We start from the raw sequence: 23,424 nt of genomic DNA, 5'->3' as shown, positions 1-23,424 counted from the left end.
CATCTGTAAGAATGTCTTTCGTTTGTTGAACACAAAAGAAGATATTTTGAAGAATGTTGGTAACCAAACAGTTGACGGTAGCCATTGACTTCTATAGTATTTTTTATTTTATTTATTTATTTTTGCCATATACTATGGAAGTCAATGGCTTCAATCAACTCATCAGGTTTAGAACAGGGTGAGTAAATAATGACAGAATTTTCATTGTTGGGTGAACTATTCCTATCTATTGATTTTAAGTTGATTGTGCGTTTTCATTATTTTTATGTTTTAATACTAATAACTCAGTAAAGCATAAAGATAAACCAGGAATAGGTCAATATTAGGCTGCAGTGTAAATGTATTTTTTTACAAAACCATACAACTGATTATAAGGTGCATTTTTGTACCTTTCAACTGCATTGTATATACAAGCTACCAATTTTAGTTTATTTTTTTACCCTGTTCTCTACCTTAAGTGTGTTCACTGAGCCGCTGGTATTCAACCGGAGTTCATCCTCATTTTTAGTGCACTGGACACTTTATACATTGTCCGACGACTGGTCTTCAGTAGACAGAGCCTCTTCCACATCACTGCTCATTCATCCTCTTCCCCTCTCTGTCGGTCCATCTCTCCATCATGCCCTACAAGAGCTATGCTCGTCTGATGAAAAATAAACTGGAAGATTGAGATACTTTCATATTGGGTAAAAAAAAACTGTTACACAACTGCACCGCTTATAGCGGAGACAAGAACTTGATTTTGTAATGATAAAATTGTTAGGAATCGTTTCATATTTCTTTTTTTTTTTTTTTCTTTAAACTCATTGAGCACTATTACTTCTATGTCTGCAAGCATATAAACATTGTATGTGTGAATGTGATCTAGTTAAGTTTTATTCCCTCTTCTCCTCAGTTTCACATGGCCCTTGGAGCTCATTTAATAGCTTTGATTTTTTTTACACTGAACACAATTGACAGTAACAAATTATTGTCATGTTACAAAACTGTTATAAAAGAAAAGCAATAAGACTAATCACAGACTGAGCCCTGCTTTGCTATAAAGCCCAGCATATGTTTTGTTTTAGATGCTGGTCCATCAGACTTCTTAACTGGCAAAATTCCCAAGTGAACCAGCTTCATCAGCTTGGACCAGTTTAGAAATTCACACTGCTTTACAGAAGGGTCCTTATCCTCGATAAAGGTATTCATACTTGAATGAGAATTTAGAAGGTTTTGTTTTTAAAGGGGTCATAACACATTGCTAAAGAAGAACATTATTTTGTGTATTTGGTGAAATGCAATGTGTTTATGAGGTTTAAAATATATATATATATATATAAAAAAACATTATTTTTCACATAATATTATTGTTGCTTCTCTATGCCCTACCTTTCTGAAATGCATTGATTTTTCCAAGTGCATCGTTTCTGAAAAGCGAGGTATAGGCTGGTTGGCCAGCTATCCAATGCATTGTGATTGGCTGAATAACTTCAAGCGTGTAGTAGAAATGTTACACCCCTTAACACTTATTATCAGACATACTGTAATTACTGATAATAAAGACTTATACTATCTTTTTATGCTTTGCGTTCCGTATCGTGCTACATTTACATTTACATTTAATCATTTAGCAGACGCTTTTATCCAAAGCGACTTACAAATGAGAACAATAGAAGCAGTCAGGTCAACAAGAGAACAACAACAGAATACAAGTGCCATGACAAGTCTCAGTTAGTCTAGTATAGAACGCATAGCCAGGTGTATATAATATTTTTTTTATTTATTTATTTTTTTTTATTAAATGAAAAAGACAAGAAAAGGAAAAGTACTGGTGTTAGTAGGTTAAGTGCAGGCGAAAAAGATGACTCTTTAGATGTTTCTTGAAAATAAGTAAAGACTCCGCTGTACGAATTGAGATTGGGAGGTCATTCCACCAGCTGGGCACAGTCCAGGAAAAGGTCCGTGAGAGTGATTTTGAATTTCTTTGGGATGGCACCACAAGGCGTTGTTCACTTGCAGAGCGCAAACTTCTGGAGGGCACATAAGATTTAACCAGTGAGTTTAGGTAAGTTGGTGCCGTGCCAGTGGTCGTCTTGTAGGCAAGCATCAGTACCTTGAATTTGATGCGAGCAGCTACTGGTAGCCAGTGTAACCTGATGAGGAGAGGAGTAACATGAGCTTTTTTTGGCTCATTGAAGACAACCCTCGCTGCTGCATTCTGGATCATTTGCAGAGGCTTGACAGTACATGCAGGAAGGCCCGCCAGGAGGGCATTACAATAGTCCAGTCTGGAGAGAACAAGAGCTTGGACAAGAAGTTGGGTTGCTTGCTCTGACAGGAAGGGTCTAATCTTCCTAATGTTGTATAAGGCAAACCTGCAGGACCGGGTCGTTGTAGCAATGTGGTCAGTGAAGCTTAATTGATGATCCATCACAACTCCTAGGTTTCTGGCTGTCCTCGAAGGAGTTATGGTTGACGAGCCCAGCTGTATAGAGAAGTTGTGATTAATCAATGGGTTAGCTGGAATCACCAGTAGTTCAGTCTTTGTAAGGTTAAGCTGAAGGTGATGGTCATTCATCCAGCTAGAAATGTCACTCAGACAGGCTGAAATGCAAGCAGCTACCGTCGGGTCATCAGGCTGGAATGAGAAGTAGAGTTGGGTGTCATCAGCATAGCAGTGATAAGAAAAGCCATGCTTCTGAATGACAGATCCTAAAGATGTCATGTAGATGGAGAAGAGAAGTGGTCCAAGTACTGAGCCTTGAGGAACCCCAGTAGCAAGCTGGTGTGACTTAGAAACCTCACCCCTCCAAGACACACTGAAGGATCTGTCAGAGAGGTAGGACTTAACCCACAGGAGAGCAGTTCCAGAGATTCCCATCTTTCTGAGGGTGGACAGGAGAATCTGGTGATTAACAGTGTCAAAAGCAGCAGACAGGTCCAGTAAGATGAGTACCGAGGATTTTGAAGCTGCTCTTGCTAGTCGCAGGGCTTCAGTAACCGAGAGCAGAGCAGTCTCAGTTGAGTGGCCAATTTTGAAGCCAGATTGGTTGCTGTCCAGGAGGTTGTTCTGTCCAAGGAACATAGAAAGCTGGTTGAACACAGCCCGCTCAAGTGTCTTTGCAATGAATGGAAGAAGGGATACCGGTCTGTAGTTTTCAAGAAGAGCTGGATTTAGAGATGGTTTCTTGAGCAGTGGGCTTACCCGAGCCTGCTTGAATGCTAAGGGAAATGTTCCAGATTGAAGAGAGGAGTTGATAATGTGAGTAAGTGAAGGTATGACTGAAGAAGAGATCGCTTGAAGGAGGTGAGTGGGGATAGGATCAAGTGGACAAGTAGTAGGATGATTGGACAGGAGAATTTTGGAGACGTCCATCTCTGAGAGTGGGGAGAAGGAGGATAAAGAGTGTGCATCAGTCATTTTGAAGTTTTCCTCAGTCTGTGGTGTGGTGTGTAATTGCTAAGTAAACATAAAACCACGTCTGCATTTGTGATCGGAGAAACGACAAACAACAAGCGCTACTCTACACTGCTCAAAACTTGCGTTTGAATCATCAGTGGCAAATTCTTTAAATAAGATAACGTACTTACAGACTATGAGTAAGAAGTGCCAGACTGTCCTTTATAGAAACAGCCATTGTGCACAGACCCATTTTAGGCTACACTCCCAGGAAACAGTCCTCCGTAAAATGCGCTGCACACATCAGAATATTTGGGTTGAACTGTTCTGGAACCGTGTTGTAAATACAACTTAACCACTGATTTCTAGTTGTGCCATCTTTTGGAAGCCCAAATATAGTAGCTTCGCTTTCACAATGAAACACACAGTGTCTTCACAACATGATGGCGGCGGCAATAGCGAGAATCAAAGTTAAAACGAGCCGTTTTAGGAGGGCGTAGATGAATCTTAACTTTTATAAAAAATATCTCTTTGGGTTTGAGACTTTAGTTTTTGCAACTTTAGGGATCTTATCCATGCACAAACATCTTGTAACACTCCAAAGAGAAAGGGAAATTTTAAATTGCATCATATGACCCCTTTAAAGAATGTAGATGAGTTTTTTTCTTCATTATAACAGATTTGGTGAAAATGATGATTACATCACTTGCTTACCAATGTATCCTCTGCAGTGAATGGGTTCTGTCAGAATTAGAGTCCAAACAGCTGATAGAAACGTCACAGTGATCCACAAGTAATCCACAAGACTTCAGTCCATCAATTGACATCTTGTACAAGTGAAATTTAGTCAAAAAACTATCCAAAACAGTTTTAAACAAATATGTTGAAGGATCTTAATGTGAGGGAGAAAATAGGGTTGACTATTTCATTGGAGGGAGTGTTATGGATTATGTATTTTGGCCAAAAGCATCAATTTAAAGTTAAAACACACCCCACATGTCTACATCATCATGATGTGGGAAGATTTGCATAACGCCGATCAAATGTTCGCGCAAAGAAGATGTAACTTTTACACTCAACGTTGCCGCTGCCCAAATATTATGGTGACACTGTGTCTTTAGTTGTGAAAGTGAAAGTAATTAGTTTGGCCTTCCAAAAGAGGACACAACTAGAAATCAGTGGTTAAGTTGTATTTACAACACTGTTTTGGAACAGTTCAACCCAAATATTCAGCGCATTTAAGGAGGACGAGGACTGTTTGCTGAACCAATAGCCAAAGATTCTGTGCTCAAAGGCTGTTTCTATGAAGTGGGGCAATTTCAACTTTGCAAGGACAGTCTGCTGTTTCACTGCCTGTACGTACGTTTATATATTTAAAGGATTTGCTACTGATGATTCCAAAAATTTTGGAGCAGTGTAGAGCAGAGCTTGTTATTTGTCGATTCTCCGATCACAAATGCTGACAATGTTTTATGTGTACGCAGCGCAATACGCAACATGTAAACAGACAATATAAGTAACTATATCAGTAGGATTGTCCCCACTGGATGCAGCGAATGCCTTGTTTGTAATGGGTTTTATTGGTTTTGTCTCGTCAGGCCGGGAGATGGCATCACAGAATGTTAAGGGGCCAATCACAATGCACTGGATAGCTGGCCAATCAGCGCACACCTTGCTTTTCAGAACGATGAGCTTTGTAAAAATCGACACATTTCAGAAGCCGCGGCATAGAGGAAAAACAATAATGTACATTATGTGGAAAATAATGTTTTTTTTATCCTTAAACTGTATAAACACATTGCATTACACCAAATACACAAAATAATGTTCTTTTTAGCAACGTCATATGACCCCTTTAAGGATGACTGGATTTGTGTGGGTTGCTCATTGATTATAGTGATGTTTTTTCAGCTATTTTCTCATTCTGACGACACTCATTCACTGCAGAGGATCCATTTGTGAGCAAGTGATGTAATGCTGAATTTATCCAAATCTGTTCCGATGAAGAAACAAATGAATCTACATTAGATGGCCTGGTGGGCAAATATTTTACCAGCTCACAAGTAAAAGTAAAGGACTGCACTTTAACTCAGCAGTGCTCTTTATATCATAGGAGTTAAATGTAAACCTGACTGATTGTATGATTTTAGTGGTTTAACATGCAGCACAGTCTGTAGGGAGCCAATGTCCGGTCACATTATTTGTGACTGATCAGCGCTAAACAAACATGAATTTATTTTCCCCCCAAAACACTGAATATTTAAAACCCCTTTTTTTTTCTTCTGGTCATGTAAATACCTATTGGCTACAAAAAGGCCATGGTCTATATCATATGAAAGAAAATACTATAAAATATTCTAAATAGAATAAAGTAAACATAATTTCAACCTCATGTCATGTTCTGGCTATCCCGGAAAGAATTTTGTGTGTGTGTGTGTGTGTGAGTGTGTGTCATTAAATCTATGAGCACGTCTTAACAGCATCATATTTCTCTTGAAATATTACCACTAGATGGCCTTGCATTCACATTATACTGTACTAAATCCAGAGTCCAGTGCAGTGTAATCATACATTTAAATAAACACATTTAAATATTTTATTAGGATAAATAAGTAAAAATATACAAATATTTAGATTTACCACATCTTAAAGGTTTCCCTGACTTACAACAGTCCAAAAGAAGGTCTTCTGTATTTGTTGTTTGCATTGACCTGAGCTTCTGAAAGCATTTCAGCCGCTGTGTATGATTAGATTCTTACTCTCTGTGTGTCATAGAACCATTAAAGCTGAGTGTGGTGTTAATCAGGACACACATTGTGCACTTCCTGACAGAAGGATGTGTGGTGTAGCGCCCCAGCCTCTCTAACACAGACCGCTGATGTAAATGAACAGCTTTTCAATTAGTACCTATTGTGTTTGCTGATATACTGTCGGTGGACATTGTCATGCTGTCATGTTTTTATGCCTTTTTGTTGTTCTCATCCGTCTCAGTTGTGCAGCTGAAATGGCCACATCAAGTTCACCTTCTTACCTTCAGGAGAGCTGCAAACTTATTTTTGACAGTCAGCAGATGCACTTTATTTTCAAAGTGAGATTTGTACAGAGAGCATTTCTTGCCTCCCAGCTCCAGATCAAAGCAGGACAGTGTCCATCAGAGCAGAGGGGGACAGAGACTGTGCAACAGAGACGGAAAGAGCAGATAAAAAGACAGAGGTAAAGACCAGAGAAAAGGTCAGGAGGAGAGAACAGACTGAGGTGTGGTGGAACAGCACGTAAACCAAAAAGACTACAGTATTAACTACAGTGTTGTCATACAGTAACCTGCTAGTCAGTTACATTATTAGCCAAATAACATAATTTGTTATAACATAACAGCTTTCTTTATGAAAATAAAATGCTCTTTATATTCTGTATAAGACAAAGTTGTAAAATAAAACCTAAAAATAAGGCTACTTTTAGGTTGTCTCAAAAACAACTTCCCTGTAACATTTTGGGAACATTGTTTTATGGCTGTAAAAAAAAATTGTATTGTTAAAAATTATTATTATTATTATTATTATTATTTATTTGTTTACTATAAAAGCTAAATTTCTGTCAAATTAACTTAGATAAATCAAATAAAAGCATACGTTTTAACATTGATAGAAGCAAGTCAAGATGAAAGTAGCAAAACATTTAACGCTGCAGTCGGTAACTTTTGACGCTCTAGCGGTTAATAAACAGAACTGCTTGCATCTTGCAGAAGAACATTGTAGCCGGAACTACTTTCCTCTGTTTTTGTCTATGAAGAATCACAAAGGTACTGGGTTACTCCACCGCGGTACCCCCGAAGCAATCTAAAATAGTGCGAATATAAACATTTATTACAGATGCACCCTAGTGATTCAGGACAAGCTATAAACACGGTTTGGAAAATTGATTCATGGTGTACTCACTTATTATGTACATTTTTCTACATTTTGAACACAAACAAAGTTACGGAGCGCAGCTCTGATTGGTTGTTTTTTACCTGGAGCGGATGACTTTCTGCAAATGGCAATAGGACCACTGGGAGGAGCCAGAGGAGCTTGATTTTTTCACAGATTATCTGTCTCATATTCTACTGTCAGGACATAATGACAGGTTTAACAAATATGTAAAAAATATATTTTTACAAAAGTTCCCTACTGCAGCTTTAATAATTGACAACTGTTTTACGATATCAATGTCCAGTGATGATAACTACCTTTTTTTTCCTCAAATGTCTCCATTTTTAATGGCAAATGTATCATTTATGTAATTCATGTTATTTCTAACTGAGAAAAGAAAATTTACATTTTACTATTTTTGCCATGCAAATAAGAGTGTGTGTGTATAATTTAAAACATTATCTGCTAGTAATTTAAAATTATTACTTCCCAACTAGAAATAAATCTACAATTTCCTTCATGGTTTTTTTTTTTTTTTTTAATGAACATTGATCTCTTCCAAGATATCACTTCCACTACCCTGCTTCTAGCATTTTTAAATGTGAATGGCCCCTTACACTGCACATGTTCATTCCCTTTTAAAAAGAGATTCTTGTAAGAGCCTGTTCACTACAATGACAATAACTCTATAAAAATACAATTTTAGTAATCTTTGTAATTCTATGAGAATAAGTTCACACTACGGTTATAACAAGAAAGACACAGAGGAACGATACAGTATCATTCAACTCACTTTCAGAGTATTTTTTTCCCCAGCTGACAAATTATAATTTCACTGACAGCCAATCAGAATCCAAAAAGCTTGAGCTTTTGAAGTGCACACTCACAATGAACACAACATTATAGTGTGGATGCCAGTATCATTATCTTTCTTGGTCCATTTATAATGCTCACGAAGGCTCAAAGTGATGCTTTATACCATATATGATGTGATATATGAAATATAAAACCATATCTGGCCTCTGTGAACAGCTAGCTGTTGTTACTGAGCTGATAAATTGAATGTGTTTTGGTGTACACAGTGTCATAATAGAGGGCACGTGCACACAAAACACTTCAGAGAGACTTCTAGATCAGCCTTATACCTTAGCCTTGGTGCAGTATTTTTGTAGGTTTAAATGAAAAGAAGCAGTGTAAAAAAGGGAGACTGTCAATGAACAAGAAAGCCAATGCCAGTCTATGTGGCATCCCTGCTGAGAAGAGAAGGGCAGACGGAAACCTGTAGACTTCAGATATTTACTCACTCAATCTCTGTTGCTGTCACGTTTTAGGATCAAGTGCTCCTGTGTCTCCAGGGTCTTATCTGTGACTGCGTGTGTGGGTCGGGCATGAAGGCAGCAGGGGGCCAGTTCTCCCAGTCCCAGCACGTGTGAGCTTTGCAGACCTGTGGCCTTGAATACTAAGCGCGTGGCTCCGGTCGTGTATCTTCCTGCCTGTTAGCTGTCAGTTATCATGGCTCCTCAGCCCTTCCTCTAGAAAATAAAAAAAACACACTCAGACAAGTACATCAAGCTGCACTTCCATCTGGCATATCTGTTTTAAATTGCGGTTGCACGTCGTGGTTTAACATCAGACACCTGCAGGTTGTGCTTTTTGAAACAGCAGCTCTAATGATGGAAAGAGGAAGTGACAAAACACTTCACTTTTAACAGTTCGTAAACTGTTTAGATTAATGTTTACTTGATGCTGTTGTGAACGTGCATAATTTCTAATCTGATCGGGTACTTTCTGTAAATTTCTTAAAATATTTTAAATCAAGTATAATCAAATGTATCTTTAATTTATGACCAATACAAGTTTACCTACTGTATATTTATGAAAACTTTCAGAGTGGGTTTCAGAGTGGGTTTAGAATTGACACATCTTAATAAATCCCCCCCGGTTTAAATCGAGTTCAGTGGGCTCACAATGCTTGCTATAAATATTGTCTGTCACCTCAGGGTTTGATCCAGAGTTTATGATTAATTCTGGAGCGTGTGCACTTGAAAGTGAGACATCTGCAGGGAACAGCCAATCGCAGAAAATCTAAGAGTGTCAGTTTGATTCATTTCACTTTATGGTTGTTATGAAAAAAAGCATGAATTTAAATGCATTGTGAAATGCATTTAAATGCAATGCCACAAAAGTTTTAGAATGCAGCTGAAAGAAAATGTCTATATCGATGTAAATGAATCAACTGAATTTATACAATTAATAATTGATGTAGGTTCACAAAGAGCTTAAAAGAAAACATGTAAGCTTAATCGTTTTAAAAGGTTTATATTTAATTAAAATAAAAAGTTTAGAAGTAAAAAATATTGATAATGTTTCCAAGACATTTAAAGGAACATTTCACTCAAAAACGTAGATTTGCTGAAAATTTACTAACCCTCAGGCCGTCCAAGATGTAGAAGAGTTTGTTTGTTCATTGAAACATAATTAATCATTTGCTCACCAATTAACAAATAAACAAACCCATTATTAAGATGTTTTTAACTTCAAACTCGAGTCCTCTCTTCATAATATTTATTTCACCGGTGAAAAAGTCATCTCATCTTTAATCAGGAGAGAAATATGCACAGATCCAGCTAAATTACAAGAGAAAACGGTACAAAACAGTTCTAAACAAATATGGGAGATAGATCATTGGATTTGTATGTGAGAGGACAACAAGGGATGGACTTTTTCTCTGGAGGAAGTGTTATTATGGATTGTGGACTCATATTTTTGCCAGAAGCAACTGTTTTAGAACCAAAATGCGGTTGATTATATTTTAATAATGTAATAAATGGTGTCTATTGAATTTTGTTTTAATTTATTATTAATTGCTAGAAAACATCTAATGAGCAAAACCGCAAACTGTTTAGATAATGTAATAGGGGTGCAAAAGATTCCCCATATGAAACAGTTTGACCATTTGTTGACAAATAAAAGAAGCAGTTTTAAACCTTCTGATTGTCACATTTTCTGATTTTCTCTCCCCCCCCCCCAACATCCCTCCACTCACACATCCCCAGCTTGGTGTCTGTCACCCACCTCAACACAGTGTTACTGCTGCATGTGAGAGCTACTCTTTGCCATCAGCACTGGTCTGGTGGCTTACATGTAAAAAACGAAATCTCCTGTTTTTATCGAATAACACGCTGTCTAATTCATCATCATATCACCACATCTCACGATTTGACATAAAGGATGTTCAAATCATCAGTGCATGCATGTCAAGAATCACTTGTCTTTCATGACTGCTTTTGAAATGAGCTGATTTGCACATCATATTGCACACTATATATACACTTGTTGTATTGTCATATTTCTCTGGCAACCATTAGTCTGTGACACACAGCTCTTGATGAGTCTGAATGCCCCATCTCAGAGCGATACACCAGTGTTGTGCTGAGCATACTGCTATAATTGCCTTCAGGTAGCAAATCCCCTGAAGCATTTAATGCTCTTTATGTTATGGAAGCATTTCGCTCACATGCACCCTCTCTCGCTCCGGCTGAAATCATAACATGTAGGAGCGGATTTGCACAGCAGATGAAATTAAATGATGAAAACGGGCTTATAATTGCAACCAGTGTAAACAAAGCCCTGGAAAATCTCCTTATGACTTTCTATTTAAAGAGTCTAAGACAGCACAGCTTCAACATAGTACAACAGTTTAGCATTTTGATGCATTTTATATATGAAATATCACTTTTTATGAACTATATAATATTTTTTTCTATATAAATGTGAATGTAATATAATGGGATAACAGTTAATAGTTGGTAGTTTGTTCGGGATTTGGTGTCTTTTGAGATATTGAGAAAGTTTAACTCAACATTAAAGAGACTGAAAGTCTTGTCAAAGAAAATAAAAGTGCCTTCAGGACAGGAACAAAAAGTCTTGTAATCGCTGTATTAAAGAAAAGAGCTGGAATAGCATTAAACGCAAGATGGCAAACAAAGATAAAAAAAACACAGCATATCTGAGTAAATGTATGTGTGGTGAGAGAAATAGTGGTAATGTCTGAGAAAAATAGCAGAGGTTAAGCAATCAAAGCTGCTTAATCGAGAATAAGGTGTCAAAGTGAAATGCCATTTCAGAGGGAGGGTGACAGAGAGAGACTGAGCAAGAGAGAGAGAGAAAGAGAGAGAGACTGAGAGGTATTCACGGTGAAGGATGCACATACACAGTCTTGTGCTGGCGAGGACGGCACCTCATCTTTGGAGATTGTGACGAGGCAGATTCAGCCACAGTTTGTGCCGGTGTGATGTGACGAGAGAGTGAGGACTAGGACTGAGACTGAACCTGAGGTCTGGCCATGTCTGAGTTCAGGTCCAGAGTGCGCTGTCGGAGAGCAGGTGTCCGTGCTGCCGCCGCTCTCATCGGACTCCTCCACCGTTCCCGCAAGCGGTGTGAGAGACGGAGACTGACGGAGACAGACGGCCAGTGGTGGGTGAACGTCATTGTGGGTCGTATGTGTCTGTTTGTGGTGGAGAGAATGTTTTGGAGGACTTACAGGGCCTACAGTACACGTCCTGCACACTTTATGCGCTAGTTGTTACTTAGTGATTTTTGGTGCTCTCTGGCCAAAAAAACCAAGGGATTTTTCAATAGCTTTACAATTGTATAAATTATATAATTTACAGTAATAGTAATTGATGAGGATAAATATAAACAAATTGTTCAGTGTAGTAAAGCAGACATGTTTTATGTCAGTACTGTACTTGATTCAGTCATGTTGATATCTTAGTTTGTAATATTCTATTTTAACATATATATAATATTTATTTCCTAGGAAATTGAATAATGAGTATTTCTGAGAGGAAATTTGTTTTTGTTTTTTTACTTGGGGCTTAAGTTGTATTTGTTTTTAAGAAGATGTTCTATAAAAAAAGACGATGATAGACAGATTTTTATGTACAAAAGCATCTTATGCGAAATTACCCACAATCACTCCTGCTGTGTTTTCCAGGAAAGGTGTTTTCATGTTGACTGAAATGACAGACAATGTGACAATAAGCTGTTCACATCCTCCCAGAGGTGTGAAGATTGTTCTTCTGGTCAGGATGTGTTGTTTACTTCATTTGGTGCCATTTGTTCAGTATATTTCTGTGTGCATATTGGTCCAAATATGAGTTAAGGTATCATACGTTTTTGTGTGTATATGTACTTTGTACATGCAGACTGGATTCTTTTGCCTTGTTTTGTGAGTGTTGAGTATGTGAGTAAAATACCTTGTCAAGCGTAATGAACGATATGTCGCTTGCTCCCTAATATGAATATATTGATGGATTTATGGGATCTATTTACAGAGAGCTTATGAAGGATTGGGTGGGTATTTTTAGAGCCTTGTTCATTTCTGTCTCTAACCTCCCCCTTGCTCCCCCTTCCTCTCTGTTTCTCTGTCCGCACCTCACTTATGAAAAGAGAGGAGGAAAGGAAAATTAATTTTGAGTAGGAGCCTCTAGATCCTCAACCTGTCAGCCTCCTGTCCTGAGAACACATTTAAAGAACAGATTGCCCATCTTTGGCCCCTTTTTTATTGATGATCTTGAAATCATATGAGGGTCAAAAAGGAGAGGTTCATCCCTGAGGAGTGAAATGAGACTGAGGCAATAGAGCTTTTCAGTGAGGATACTCTCTGTGTGAAGATGACACTGCAGATGACCATACAAAATTTAATTGTTAGCATTTAGAAGTGCACTTAGTATCATTTTTTTTATGTTTTACTAGCCTATTATACTGACATTTAGAAGTATGTATTGAGCATCATGTAATGATGGTAATTTTCAGCTACTGGTGCCACATTGAATAAATTCAAAGTCAGTTAGATTAAACTGTCAAAAATAAATACATATTTTTTTCACATATAAATATTTTTAATGCTGAAAAGAATAATGAGTATGTTACTGTCTGTGTATTTAAGTATATCTGATGAAACAAATGTTATTTTAAAAGTTTGGAATAATGATGAGTATGTCTCTGTGTTGCAGGAAGCACGAGTTGCTATCCATCTCCAATGTGCCCCTGGCAGACTGCCCTCCCTCTCCCCCCAGAACCGCCCCGCCCACCATGAAGGTAAGCGGCACATCTGATTCTCGGGTCCTGTTATGAATTAGAACTGAAAGAAGTCAAATCAAGTCTCCAGTTAGCATTTCATAAATGGCTGATTATAAAGCAGCAATTATTGATTAATTTGGTTCACACAGATAAAACCGTCTTTTTTCTCTCTTTTCTGAAGTCAAGACCCTAGCACAGACCTGTAGCTGGTGATGTGCCCTGCTTACTCAGCAGACCATGACTTCAAACATCATCCCCTCTATATGAGTCTATATGTTCCTCAAAGGAGGAAGAAAAAAGAAGCAAACTCCAGAGTTTTAAAAAAAAAATGCACTAAATGTACAGTAGTCACATATATAGATGAATCAACTTTAGTTAGTCAACCTATTGCAGATATTCTTTTTTTGTGATTATAAACTACAGCTTGCTACACAGACAACTAAACAATCATATATACAATTAAAGGTCCTAATACAGAACCCTGAGGAACCTCACATTTTGTTTTATGTTTATAACAGATTTTCAGACTAACTTGTGTTGGTCCAACACTATCATTTGACATTCTATGAGATCAGCAACTAAAAAAACGTGTGTGTTAATATAACAGATTAACTTGTGTTTCTCAGAGGAATTCTGATATACTGTAAACTCAACAACTAAAATAGCCTTAACTGACAGTAAGTGCAGCTTGCTGCAGTAATACACAAGGAATTACAAGACTCTTCAACCACATGCATGTCATTCACACTTAGTAGACTGTACTGCATGCTGGCCTTGTTGTTGACTTGTTAAATAATGTGAAATAGTTGGCATGTTAAATGTTGGCCTAAATATGATATTTCTTTTCCAACAGTCAAATCAGTTTTTTGATATGCTGGACAAGATGGAGGTAAGAAATGAAATCCTTCATATATATATATATATATATATATATAGAGAGAGAGAGAGAGAGAGAGAGAGAGAGAGAGAGAAATGCTAAAGTAGCTAAATTGGTGCTTAATTGGTTAATTCAGCTTTAAATAGAAACTATAGCTGTGGTTATTGCATTATGTGCCTCCCCACTCTCAGTTGCTAACAATGCAACCTTTGACATTTTGACCCTGACCCTTTAGCAGGTTTCTGAGGTGGAGGAAATGAGGCCACAAAGATTAAAGGTCAGAGGGTTTTAAAACATTTAACAAGATTACAACTCCGCTTAGTCCTTGTTTGCGTTTCAAACTTGGAGTATTTTCATTGCATGAGGTTAGCATTCTTCATTAATGTACTGTATGTAACATTAAATATTGTACAGTGGGTCTAAAAGTATGAAAATACTCTGAAAGTCAAATTTAAACCTAGATTTTAAATAATGGTTTAGAATTTTGAAAACAATAATAAAAAACAGTACGAGGTCAAATGTAGAAAATAATTTTTAGATTCGATTTTATTTACGTGCAACTTAAGCTAAATGGGGAAATACTAAAACTAAAACATTCTGAAATTAATTGTTCAATTTGTTAAATAATCATAACATAAATAATTGTTAATAATATAACTTTTAATGATGAGAAGGTATTAAATTAGACAGATGCAAAATAGAAGCATTTTCACATGGACCCCATTTTATGCGTATTTTAAGCAAATGCTGGATTTAGCCATCTTACAAGCAAAATAAAAACAAAGACAACCACTAAAGAAATAATCATACCCTCAAATGCATGTGATCATTCAGATTGTCCAGACAGCCACATAAAAATGTCTGTTGTAAGCATGACTGTGAACCATTGTGTGGACTACATGTAATTTCTCATATAATGTAGTTGCATGAGCAATGTATGATTCATAACAAGCTTTCTGTAACGACACACAAGCATTCTTCTAAAGCATTGTGAAGATGTCCATTTACAGCATTACATTATGAAATTGTTATTATTACCCCTGCAGGAAGGTTACATTCCATACCCAAAGATAGAGGAGGTACAGCAATTTAAGTCCACATCTGTTACAATAATATTATATACTTCTAAAAACACTTTATATTTCTCTTTCTAATTGTTTGATGTCTCTTTCAAAGGTGTTACAGCGGGGTGAGCCATACCCTCAGGTCATCCTGCCTCAGTTGGGGGGTTACTGGATAGAAGACCCTGATGCCCCTGATGCCATCCCGAGCTGGGAGAATGGCTTCTGTGATGAGGAAAATGGAGAAGGAAGCAATTCAGGAGAGTTTGGCTATAGACTGGAGAGTAACTATGCCATTCGCGCATACCGCAAGCACTTTCTGGGCAGGGTGAGAACTCAGTAGTCGTGCAATTACATTCAGTAAAACCAATCCATATCATTATGGGGCAGACAAAATATTGGTTTAAGATCATTTTTAAACCGATCACTCACAGGTTGTTTTATATTGTCAGAGCTGTGATAATTATAAGTCAGTGCGTCTTGTTGATGCTGGCGATGAATTTGTTCGCAATTCAACCACTTTCTATTATCTGCCATCGGTCTTAGGAACATCTGAACTTCTACTGCACGGCCAGTAACCATGGCAACCTCATACTGTCCCTCCGACACGAGGAGGTGAAGGAGCAAGAGTACCTGCACATCATTCTCAGGTAATAATAACCCTTTCAATCTCTTATGTGTAATTACATGATTGGTTCATTTTGAAACATTTGATTGCATTTTTCTATCAAATTCTGCCTCGCATAGGACTCCATCAAAGACAATCTATGACAAGATCCCTTTGGCAGGCTTGACTGAGCTCCCTAGTGTCCCTCAGTTAGCAAAGGTAATGATTGTGCCCTGTAGAGATGGTCCACGGGTTTTAACCACTTAAGATCACCCTGACAGTCTCACTGATTAATGTAAAGAATTAAAAATCATTTCTGAAGTGTAAGAACACTTATTTATCAGTATGTCGTCTGCCGTTTTTAAAAGGTTAGACTGATGTTTATGTGCACTAAAAAAAAAAATCCTTCCTTTAAATATATCCAAGCAATCAAAGGACATACTTGTTTATTTATTCTTTTCACCTCATTGTTTCGTGAGTCTGTCTCAAGTAATGTACCGAAGTATCGCAAAGAGGCTGCTTTTAAAGAATTAAATAAGTGAACAGTAGCTGGTCTGTTTGTTGGCTAAGTGGCTGTTTGGGTTTTTGTGTCATGTTTTCCCACTATAGATACTATGTGAAGACATTGTAGGTCTGAGATTTGGTCCTGTGTTGTACCCAAAGGTGAGTTCAATATTCATCTTTTTATTAATAATATTTTAATATAATTATAAATAATATGATAGTGTATGCACTAGTGTTTCAGTGAAATTAATATTTTTATTCAGTTTGACTCCATTAACAAATTGGTCAAAAGTGTCAGTAAAGTCATTTATGAAGTTACAAAAGATTTCTGTCAAATGAATGCTGTTCTTTTGAACCTTCTATTCCTCAAATTAGCCTGACAAAAAAACATATATTATTATATTAAATATTATATTATATATTGTTTCCAAAAAAATATTAAGGAGCACAACAGTTTTTAACACTGATAATAATAAGAAATGTTTCTTAGGCACCAAATCAGCATATTAGAATGATTTCTGAAGTATCATGTGCCACTGAAAACTGGAAATTAATAATTCACATTAATAAAATAAGTTTTCAAATATATTGAACTAGAAAGCAGTTATTTTAAAAATGCCATAATATTTCACAATATTACTGTTTTACTGGATTTTTTTAATCAAATAAATCCAGCCTTAGCGAGAAAGTCTTATTTAAAAAACCCTATAGACCCTTAATATTTTAACAGTAGTTTATAAAAAATAATGATTTATTTGTAGATGTATTTGTCAATTGTTTGATAATTCCTTAGTCATTCCCACAAAGATTTTGCAATATATATATATATATATATATATATATATATATATATATATATATATATATATATATATTATATATATAGATAGATAGATAGATAGATAGATAGATAGATAGATAGATAGATAGATAGATAGATAGATTATTATTAGTTTTACATATGAATGTTTTTTATTTTTTGTATGTTATTTTATTTACATTTATTTAGCACAAACACAAAACATTTAATTAAAATGTACTTTGTTAGGTTTTAAAATGTAAAAAAAATAGATATAAAATTCAAAATTAAGGCAACATTTTTGGGGGGCCACTCTATGTTGCAATTTAAAATATAAATGATTTATTTGAACTTTTTTTAATTACATGATGTTTATCCCTCAGATTAGTTTTATGAAGTCTGTGGGGGGATTTGCATATTTCATTAAAAACAATATTGCTTCTAGCCAAGAAGATATTAATGTGCCAGATAAAAACCCATTACACATTTAAAGATTATTAGCATGTTTGCAATGCACTATAACTCTTTCGTCATCTTGTTTATTAAAGTAACAAGATGGTTTTGTTTGGGAGGGGTTATTTCTGAAATTTTAGTGTAACTAAAGAGCTGTCAAAGCTGTACTGATGAGGAGCATATTATTTGTTTGAAGTGTATCTTTGTTTATGTTTGTTTGTTTGTTTGTTTGTTTGCAGGGCTCTCAATTAATAGTGAATTATGACGAGCATGAGTTAAACAACACATTTAAGTTTGGCGTCGTCTACCAAAAGTTTGGGCAGGTGAGGAAATGTGCTGAATGTGTGCAATTCACTGCCTGTTATAAATATCAAAGACGGCTGGTCTGGGCTTCTCAGGGATACTTTAACAGAAGCTTTCACCAAAGCAATGAATCAAAACATTTTTACTGTATGTGAAATGTATTATCTATTATTTTTTCACACTCACTTTCCTGCAGTTTCCTTCATTGTTTGCCATTCACTAATGTTTTCTGATACTCTCTGATGCTCACAGACCTCGGAGGTGGAGTTGTTCGGGAACAGCGAAGAAACTCCAGCATTTACAGAGTTCCTCCGAGTGCTGGGAGACTGTGTAGAGCTGCAGGATTTTAAAGGGTAAAATCTTAAACAGAGACTTAAAAAAGAAAGATGATTGTGAATAGTTAGGATGTGTGAATATATAAAAGCAGTGCTGGGTAGATTACTTACAAATTGTAGTCCTTTGCCGATTCCATAATCATTAACATTAACATAATCCATTACATTACACTTTTAGGTAACTTTTTGATCTTTTGGAATCTGATTATGTAATCCAGATTACATGCACTCTACCCAGCACTGTATAAAAGTGCAGCTTTTCGATTTCTCCACCCAAAATCCTTAAATTCCAGTCGTGCTGTTTCATCAGTAAATACTTGTACTTTCAGTATATTTTCTCTCTGTGTCTTATATTCAGATTTCGAGGTGGTCTGGACGTGTCTCACGGTCAGACGGGGTCTCAGTCAGTCTACACTGTGTTCAGAGGACAGGAACTCATGTTCCACATCTCCACCAAACTCCCTTATACTGAGGGAGACATCCAGCAGGTGCTCACTATGATTGAAATCTACACAATTCCAACGTCCAGAGACAGCATGTCATTCCCTGTATGTTTGTTTTTTCCTACACGTAGGTCCAAAGGAAGCGCCACATTGGGAATGACATAGTGGCGGCAGTTTTTCAAGAGGAGGCCACACCTTTTGTGCCTGACATGATCGCTTCCAATTTTCTCCATGCCTACATTCTAGTTCAAGTGGAAAACCCCGGAACAGATGACACCACATACAAGGTTTGTCATCATTTATTTTGTAAAATGTTTAAGCAAAAAGTAATGTAGTTACTGAGAGTGTTTGCAGATTATGGAAAGTATTTGTGGTGATTGTAACTGTATGTTGAATGTAATTATATGTAGGTGTCTGTCACAGCACGTGAAGATGTGCCTCAGTTCGGCCCTCCGCTTCCCAATCCACCCATCTTTAAAAAGGTAAATTATTGCACCACAGCTTCCACACTGCATTTTTTATATCGGTATTGTAGTACAGAGCCCCTAAAGGGACCTTTGCAAAAATATAAAATACTCAGACTATCACACAAGAAACTTTTTTATGGCAAGCCAAATGAGTCAGAACTACGCTATAAATAAATCACATTTACATACATGTAACACACATGTTTGTAAAATGTGTCGCATTTAATGCTGTTTAGCTTGCCACATCTATTTACTTGCGTACATATGATAATTTTCTTTTGCGCACTTGAAAGTTTCTTGTACACACACACAAAGGTCTGTGTATTTTTTTTTTTTTTTCAATGGTCACTTTAGGGCACCGTATTTTTGCCTTGTTTTCCATTTAAAATATATTATCACCCTTGAAAAATATTAGGTTACTTGGAGAAATTTTGCATAATATATAAATAAATTTTTACCTTAAATGATTTTATCTAAAATGTGTTTATTTTTTCTTACAATGTTGGAAATTTTTTTCTTTTTAAAGCATAAATCTAACAGTTTTTAGTTGAGGGTATGCTTAAAACAAGAAAGGAAAACAGGTGTATTTTCTGAATCTTTTATTAATTTTTGCTTTTCAAGTAAATTGATCTTGTTTTATCGATATTGCAATATTTTTACGGGAAAGCAAAGGAAAAACGAATAAAGAAAATGACATTTTGCAGGGCAGCCAGTTTGCTGTCACATTATTGTTTGTCTGGAGGCCACATTGCTTATTACAGGCAAGATTTTGTCACGTCATTGTCTTTTAAGGCTGCTCTTGCATCTTTTTTATATTTGCCGTGTCATTCTATTCTTACTTAGGGGCCAGCATTCAGAGAGTTTCTGCTGACCAAGCTCATCAATGCAGAGTTGGCATGCTACAGGTCAAGCCGATTTGCCAAGCTTGAGGTGAGGAAACAATAGAGCATCATTTACTACCACAATAAAGTTCTAATGTACATATGAACAGCAAATGCCTGATAAAATTCTGACCCCATTTTTTTTTATGGTAGTGTCTACCATTGGGGTTTCTGGGCCTCCAAATTTTAAAACAGTAAGATCAGTTGCAATAGAACATGTCATAATATGTTTTGTGTTTGTGAAATAGGAGAGAACGCGAACCGAACTGCTAGATAATCTTCATAATGAGTTACACAAGCGCACACAGTCAATGCTGGGCCATCCCCTCAGCGCAGACGAAGAGAGGATGGAGAACGGAGGACATGGAGGAATACTGGAGTCTATTAAGGTATTAAATCAAAAAGATCAGCCGTCATATTCACATGCAGCTTGTCAAAATGGTGAACTATCCTTTTAATGTGTTTGTGTCTGTCTCAGCGGGCGATGCGCGTGCGCAGTCACTCTATGGAGGCGATGGTGGGCTCCCAGAAACACGGCCGCTGCTCTCCGGTTGGTGGAGGCGTACCCACCAGCCTGAGCGGAGTCGGTCTGACACACAGCAACACCGAGGCTGCCAAGAACTCTGTGAGCATCTTCTTATGTCCACAACACAGATACACAAATAAACTGCATCTGAATAGCCAAGTTAGTCTGGTAACAGCCAGAGTGTAGTAACTATGAAATTCACTTTTATTATTTTAATATAACTTGATTTGTTTCATTAACCATGTATATGATAAATAAATAAAAAAGCTTTTTTATAAATTTTTAGTCTCCAGTGAAGAGCCCGGTGAAGAGACGCTCGGGGCTGTTCCCGCGGCTGCACACCAGTGTGGACGGACAGCCAGAGCGCCACAGACGCAGGTCTGACAAATACACAACAAATACATATTTACTAAATATGCTAATATTTACATGTATACAAATTACTCATGGTGTACTAAAAATATTGTTATTATAAAGATGATATTATAAAAACAACAGAATTGAATAATTGTTTCCAGAATTAAACAATTGTCTTTTGCATTGTTTTTATCTTAAATATTTTTTTTAAATATTACATTTAGATAATTATTATTATAATTTCTTGCAAGTATTGTAAATATAATGAAATGTATAAAATGTGTACCGGTATTATATATGTTACCCGTTGACCACAAAGCCAGTCTTAAATGTCATGAGATTTATACATCATCTGAAACTTGATGTATGGTTTATTAGGAAAAAGTTGCCCAAATTAATTCTTAGCAATGCATATTATTAACTAATCAAAAATTACGTTTTGATATATTTACAGTAGCAAATGTACAAAATATCTATCTAAAAATCTATAATTTTGAACCATACAAGGTTTTTTTTTTTTTTTTTTGGCTATTGCTACAAATATATCCCAGCGACTTAATACTAGTTTTGTGGTCCAGGGTCACATATATGTTACATACTACATATATTATATATTAAATAAAATATAAACATTTACTTTTTAATGAGTTGACAGCTTTTGAAATATTATTATACTGTATCATAAAATTTGAGATAGGTAAAAAAAAAACATTAAACACATTTATTTGCACTTTGACAGCTCTGCAAACACATTACACACACATACAAACACGCATGCTCTAAAATGCTAGACAATTAAGAAATGAAATTTTTTTTTGGTTTGTCTGTTATTTTAGTGTCCTGTGTGATCAAAGAAGTCTAGATGTTGGTCCCCATTCACAGGAAGTGAGATCAGAGACGTCGTCCAATCCTAGCTCTCCAGAGATCCTGATCAATGAGAGGTACATTTTCTGTTTTGTTACTGGTACTTAATAAATGTGTTTTCTTAATAGCTAAGAATATTTTCTTTCATTTTTTCCTCTCTGTTTTTACAGGCCATCTCTCAAGCTGAAGGAGGTCAGTGGAAGACCAGATATCTCTCACTCTTCTTCCAGCACCAGCAGCTTCAGCAGTGCTGCAGGAGACCTAGAGACTCTGGAGGAGAACGAACCTGTATGTTCATGTGTCTTCATGTTCATTAATGTTGCTATGAGAAGTGTGCATGTTAAATCTGTTCTCTCATGTCTTCAGAGCAGCCTCCAGATTTCTCCTAGTCTCTCCCCAGTCTTTGGCTCTCTGAGCGCCGAGGGACAGGGTGCAGGCGCGCCAGTAATCATGTGCCGCAGTCCAACAGGTATTTGAGATGCTTCCCCTCACATTCGACATTTACATTAAATTATAATGAGTTACATGTTTTTGAATATCTCTCTATGAATAGATTTTAGGAATAAGATCTCGCCAAGATCCAATCTGAAGTTCCGCTTTGACAGATTGAGCCAGTCCGCTGCCGTAAGACTTGATCCGATGACTTTGTTTTTGCTCTTTCATTCTCTATCTTTCTCTGTAGTGTTTCTATGGTTGTTTAGTCATTTGATTGAGAGTGTGTGTGGTTCAATGTAAGTTTATTCATTGATTTGTGACTTCTTCTTTTTTCACAGGGACAGTAGCAAAGAGAATGTCAAAGACGACCAGAACCATTGTAAGTTACTCATGAAATTCATAAACGGTACATAGTCTTGGGGGGGAAGTAAAACTAGAGGCTGCATATACTGAAACTATTATTTCTTAATTTTTCACACCACAAAACCAGTCTTAAGTGTACATTCTTTCAAAATTGAGATTTACACATCAACTGAAAGCTGAATAAATAAATTTTCAGTTGATGTATGGTTTATTAGGATTGGACAATATTTGGCTGAAACACAACTATTTGAAAATATGGAATCTGAGGATGCAAAAAAAAATCTAAATACTGAGAAAATCACCTTTAATGTTGTCCAAATTAATTCTTAGCAATGCATATTACTAATAAAAAAAATATGTTTTGGTATATCTTAATATAAATATCTTCGTGGAACGTGATCTTTACTTTAAAAATTAAAAGTTTTGACCCATACAATGTTTTTTTGGCTATTGCTACAAATATCCAGGGATAGTACTCCAGGGTCACAAATTATAAAGACAGCTTTTAATTTCATGTCTGAAGACTCATTTAGTCGTTCTGTCATTTTGGGTACATATAATATCCATTGATGATCATTTTTTATTTTTCTAACCATTTTCTTCAGAAGTATCTTAGGTTATCCTTTAAGAAAAGACTAGTATAGTAAAATAATACTATAAATAATATGTGCACCCTGTGTTTCACTTTGCTTAAAATTGTCTTGATGTCTCTTAAATGACCGTTTTCACAGTGTCTGGTTTTGAAGTGAGCGTGTGAGTTCAAAATAATGTC

At 36.4% G+C, this 23,424-nt stretch overlaps 1 protein-coding gene across 4 annotated transcripts in view; it reads left to right on the top strand.

The window, feature by feature from the left end:
- Positions 1–23,424, top strand: part of LOC127941911 (rap1 GTPase-activating protein 2) — a 35,382-nt gene that overhangs the window by 10,292 nt on the left and 1,666 nt on the right. Inside the window, exons 1-23 of one of the 4 annotated variants that reach the window (XM_052537368.1) lie at positions 11,528–11,766; positions 13,311–13,395; positions 14,231–14,266; positions 14,490–14,531; positions 15,301–15,333; positions 15,431–15,643; positions 15,862–15,965; positions 16,063–16,141; positions 16,532–16,585; positions 17,918–18,001; positions 18,234–18,334; positions 18,675–18,804; positions 18,891–19,046; positions 19,170–19,241; positions 20,070–20,156; positions 20,356–20,496; positions 20,586–20,732; positions 20,920–21,011; positions 21,827–21,931; positions 22,025–22,142; positions 22,221–22,323; positions 22,408–22,478; positions 22,628–22,668. In XM_052537368.1, the coding sequence (XP_052393328.1) occupies positions 11,636–11,766; positions 13,311–13,395; positions 14,231–14,266; positions 14,490–14,531; positions 15,301–15,333; positions 15,431–15,643; positions 15,862–15,965; positions 16,063–16,141; positions 16,532–16,585; positions 17,918–18,001; positions 18,234–18,334; positions 18,675–18,804; positions 18,891–19,046; positions 19,170–19,241; positions 20,070–20,156; positions 20,356–20,496; positions 20,586–20,732; positions 20,920–21,011; positions 21,827–21,931; positions 22,025–22,142; positions 22,221–22,323; positions 22,408–22,478; positions 22,628–22,636 (2,193 nt within the window). In that variant the 5' untranslated portion in view covers positions 11,528–11,635 and the 3' untranslated portion in view covers positions 22,637–22,668. Of the gene's footprint in view, positions 1–11,527; positions 11,767–13,310; positions 13,396–14,230; positions 14,267–14,489; positions 14,532–15,300; positions 15,334–15,430; positions 15,644–15,861; positions 15,966–16,062; positions 16,142–16,531; positions 16,586–17,917; positions 18,002–18,233; positions 18,335–18,674; positions 18,805–18,890; positions 19,047–19,169; positions 19,242–20,069; positions 20,157–20,355; positions 20,497–20,585; positions 20,733–20,919; positions 21,012–21,826; positions 21,932–22,024; positions 22,143–22,220; positions 22,324–22,407; positions 22,479–22,627; positions 22,669–23,424 lie in introns of those variants that run through there. The other 3 variants (XM_052537370.1, XM_052537369.1, XM_052537371.1) reach the window with 3 other exon arrangements.

The sequence above is a fragment of the Carassius gibelio genome, chromosome A21 (genome assembly GCF_023724105.1).
Source record: "Carassius gibelio isolate Cgi1373 ecotype wild population from Czech Republic chromosome A21, carGib1.2-hapl.c, whole genome shotgun sequence".
Lineage (NCBI taxonomy): Eukaryota > Metazoa > Chordata > Actinopteri > Cypriniformes > Cyprinidae > Carassius > Carassius gibelio.
The sequence above is the reverse complement of the archived record's forward strand: the minus strand, read 5'-3'. Positions and strand labels throughout refer to the sequence as shown.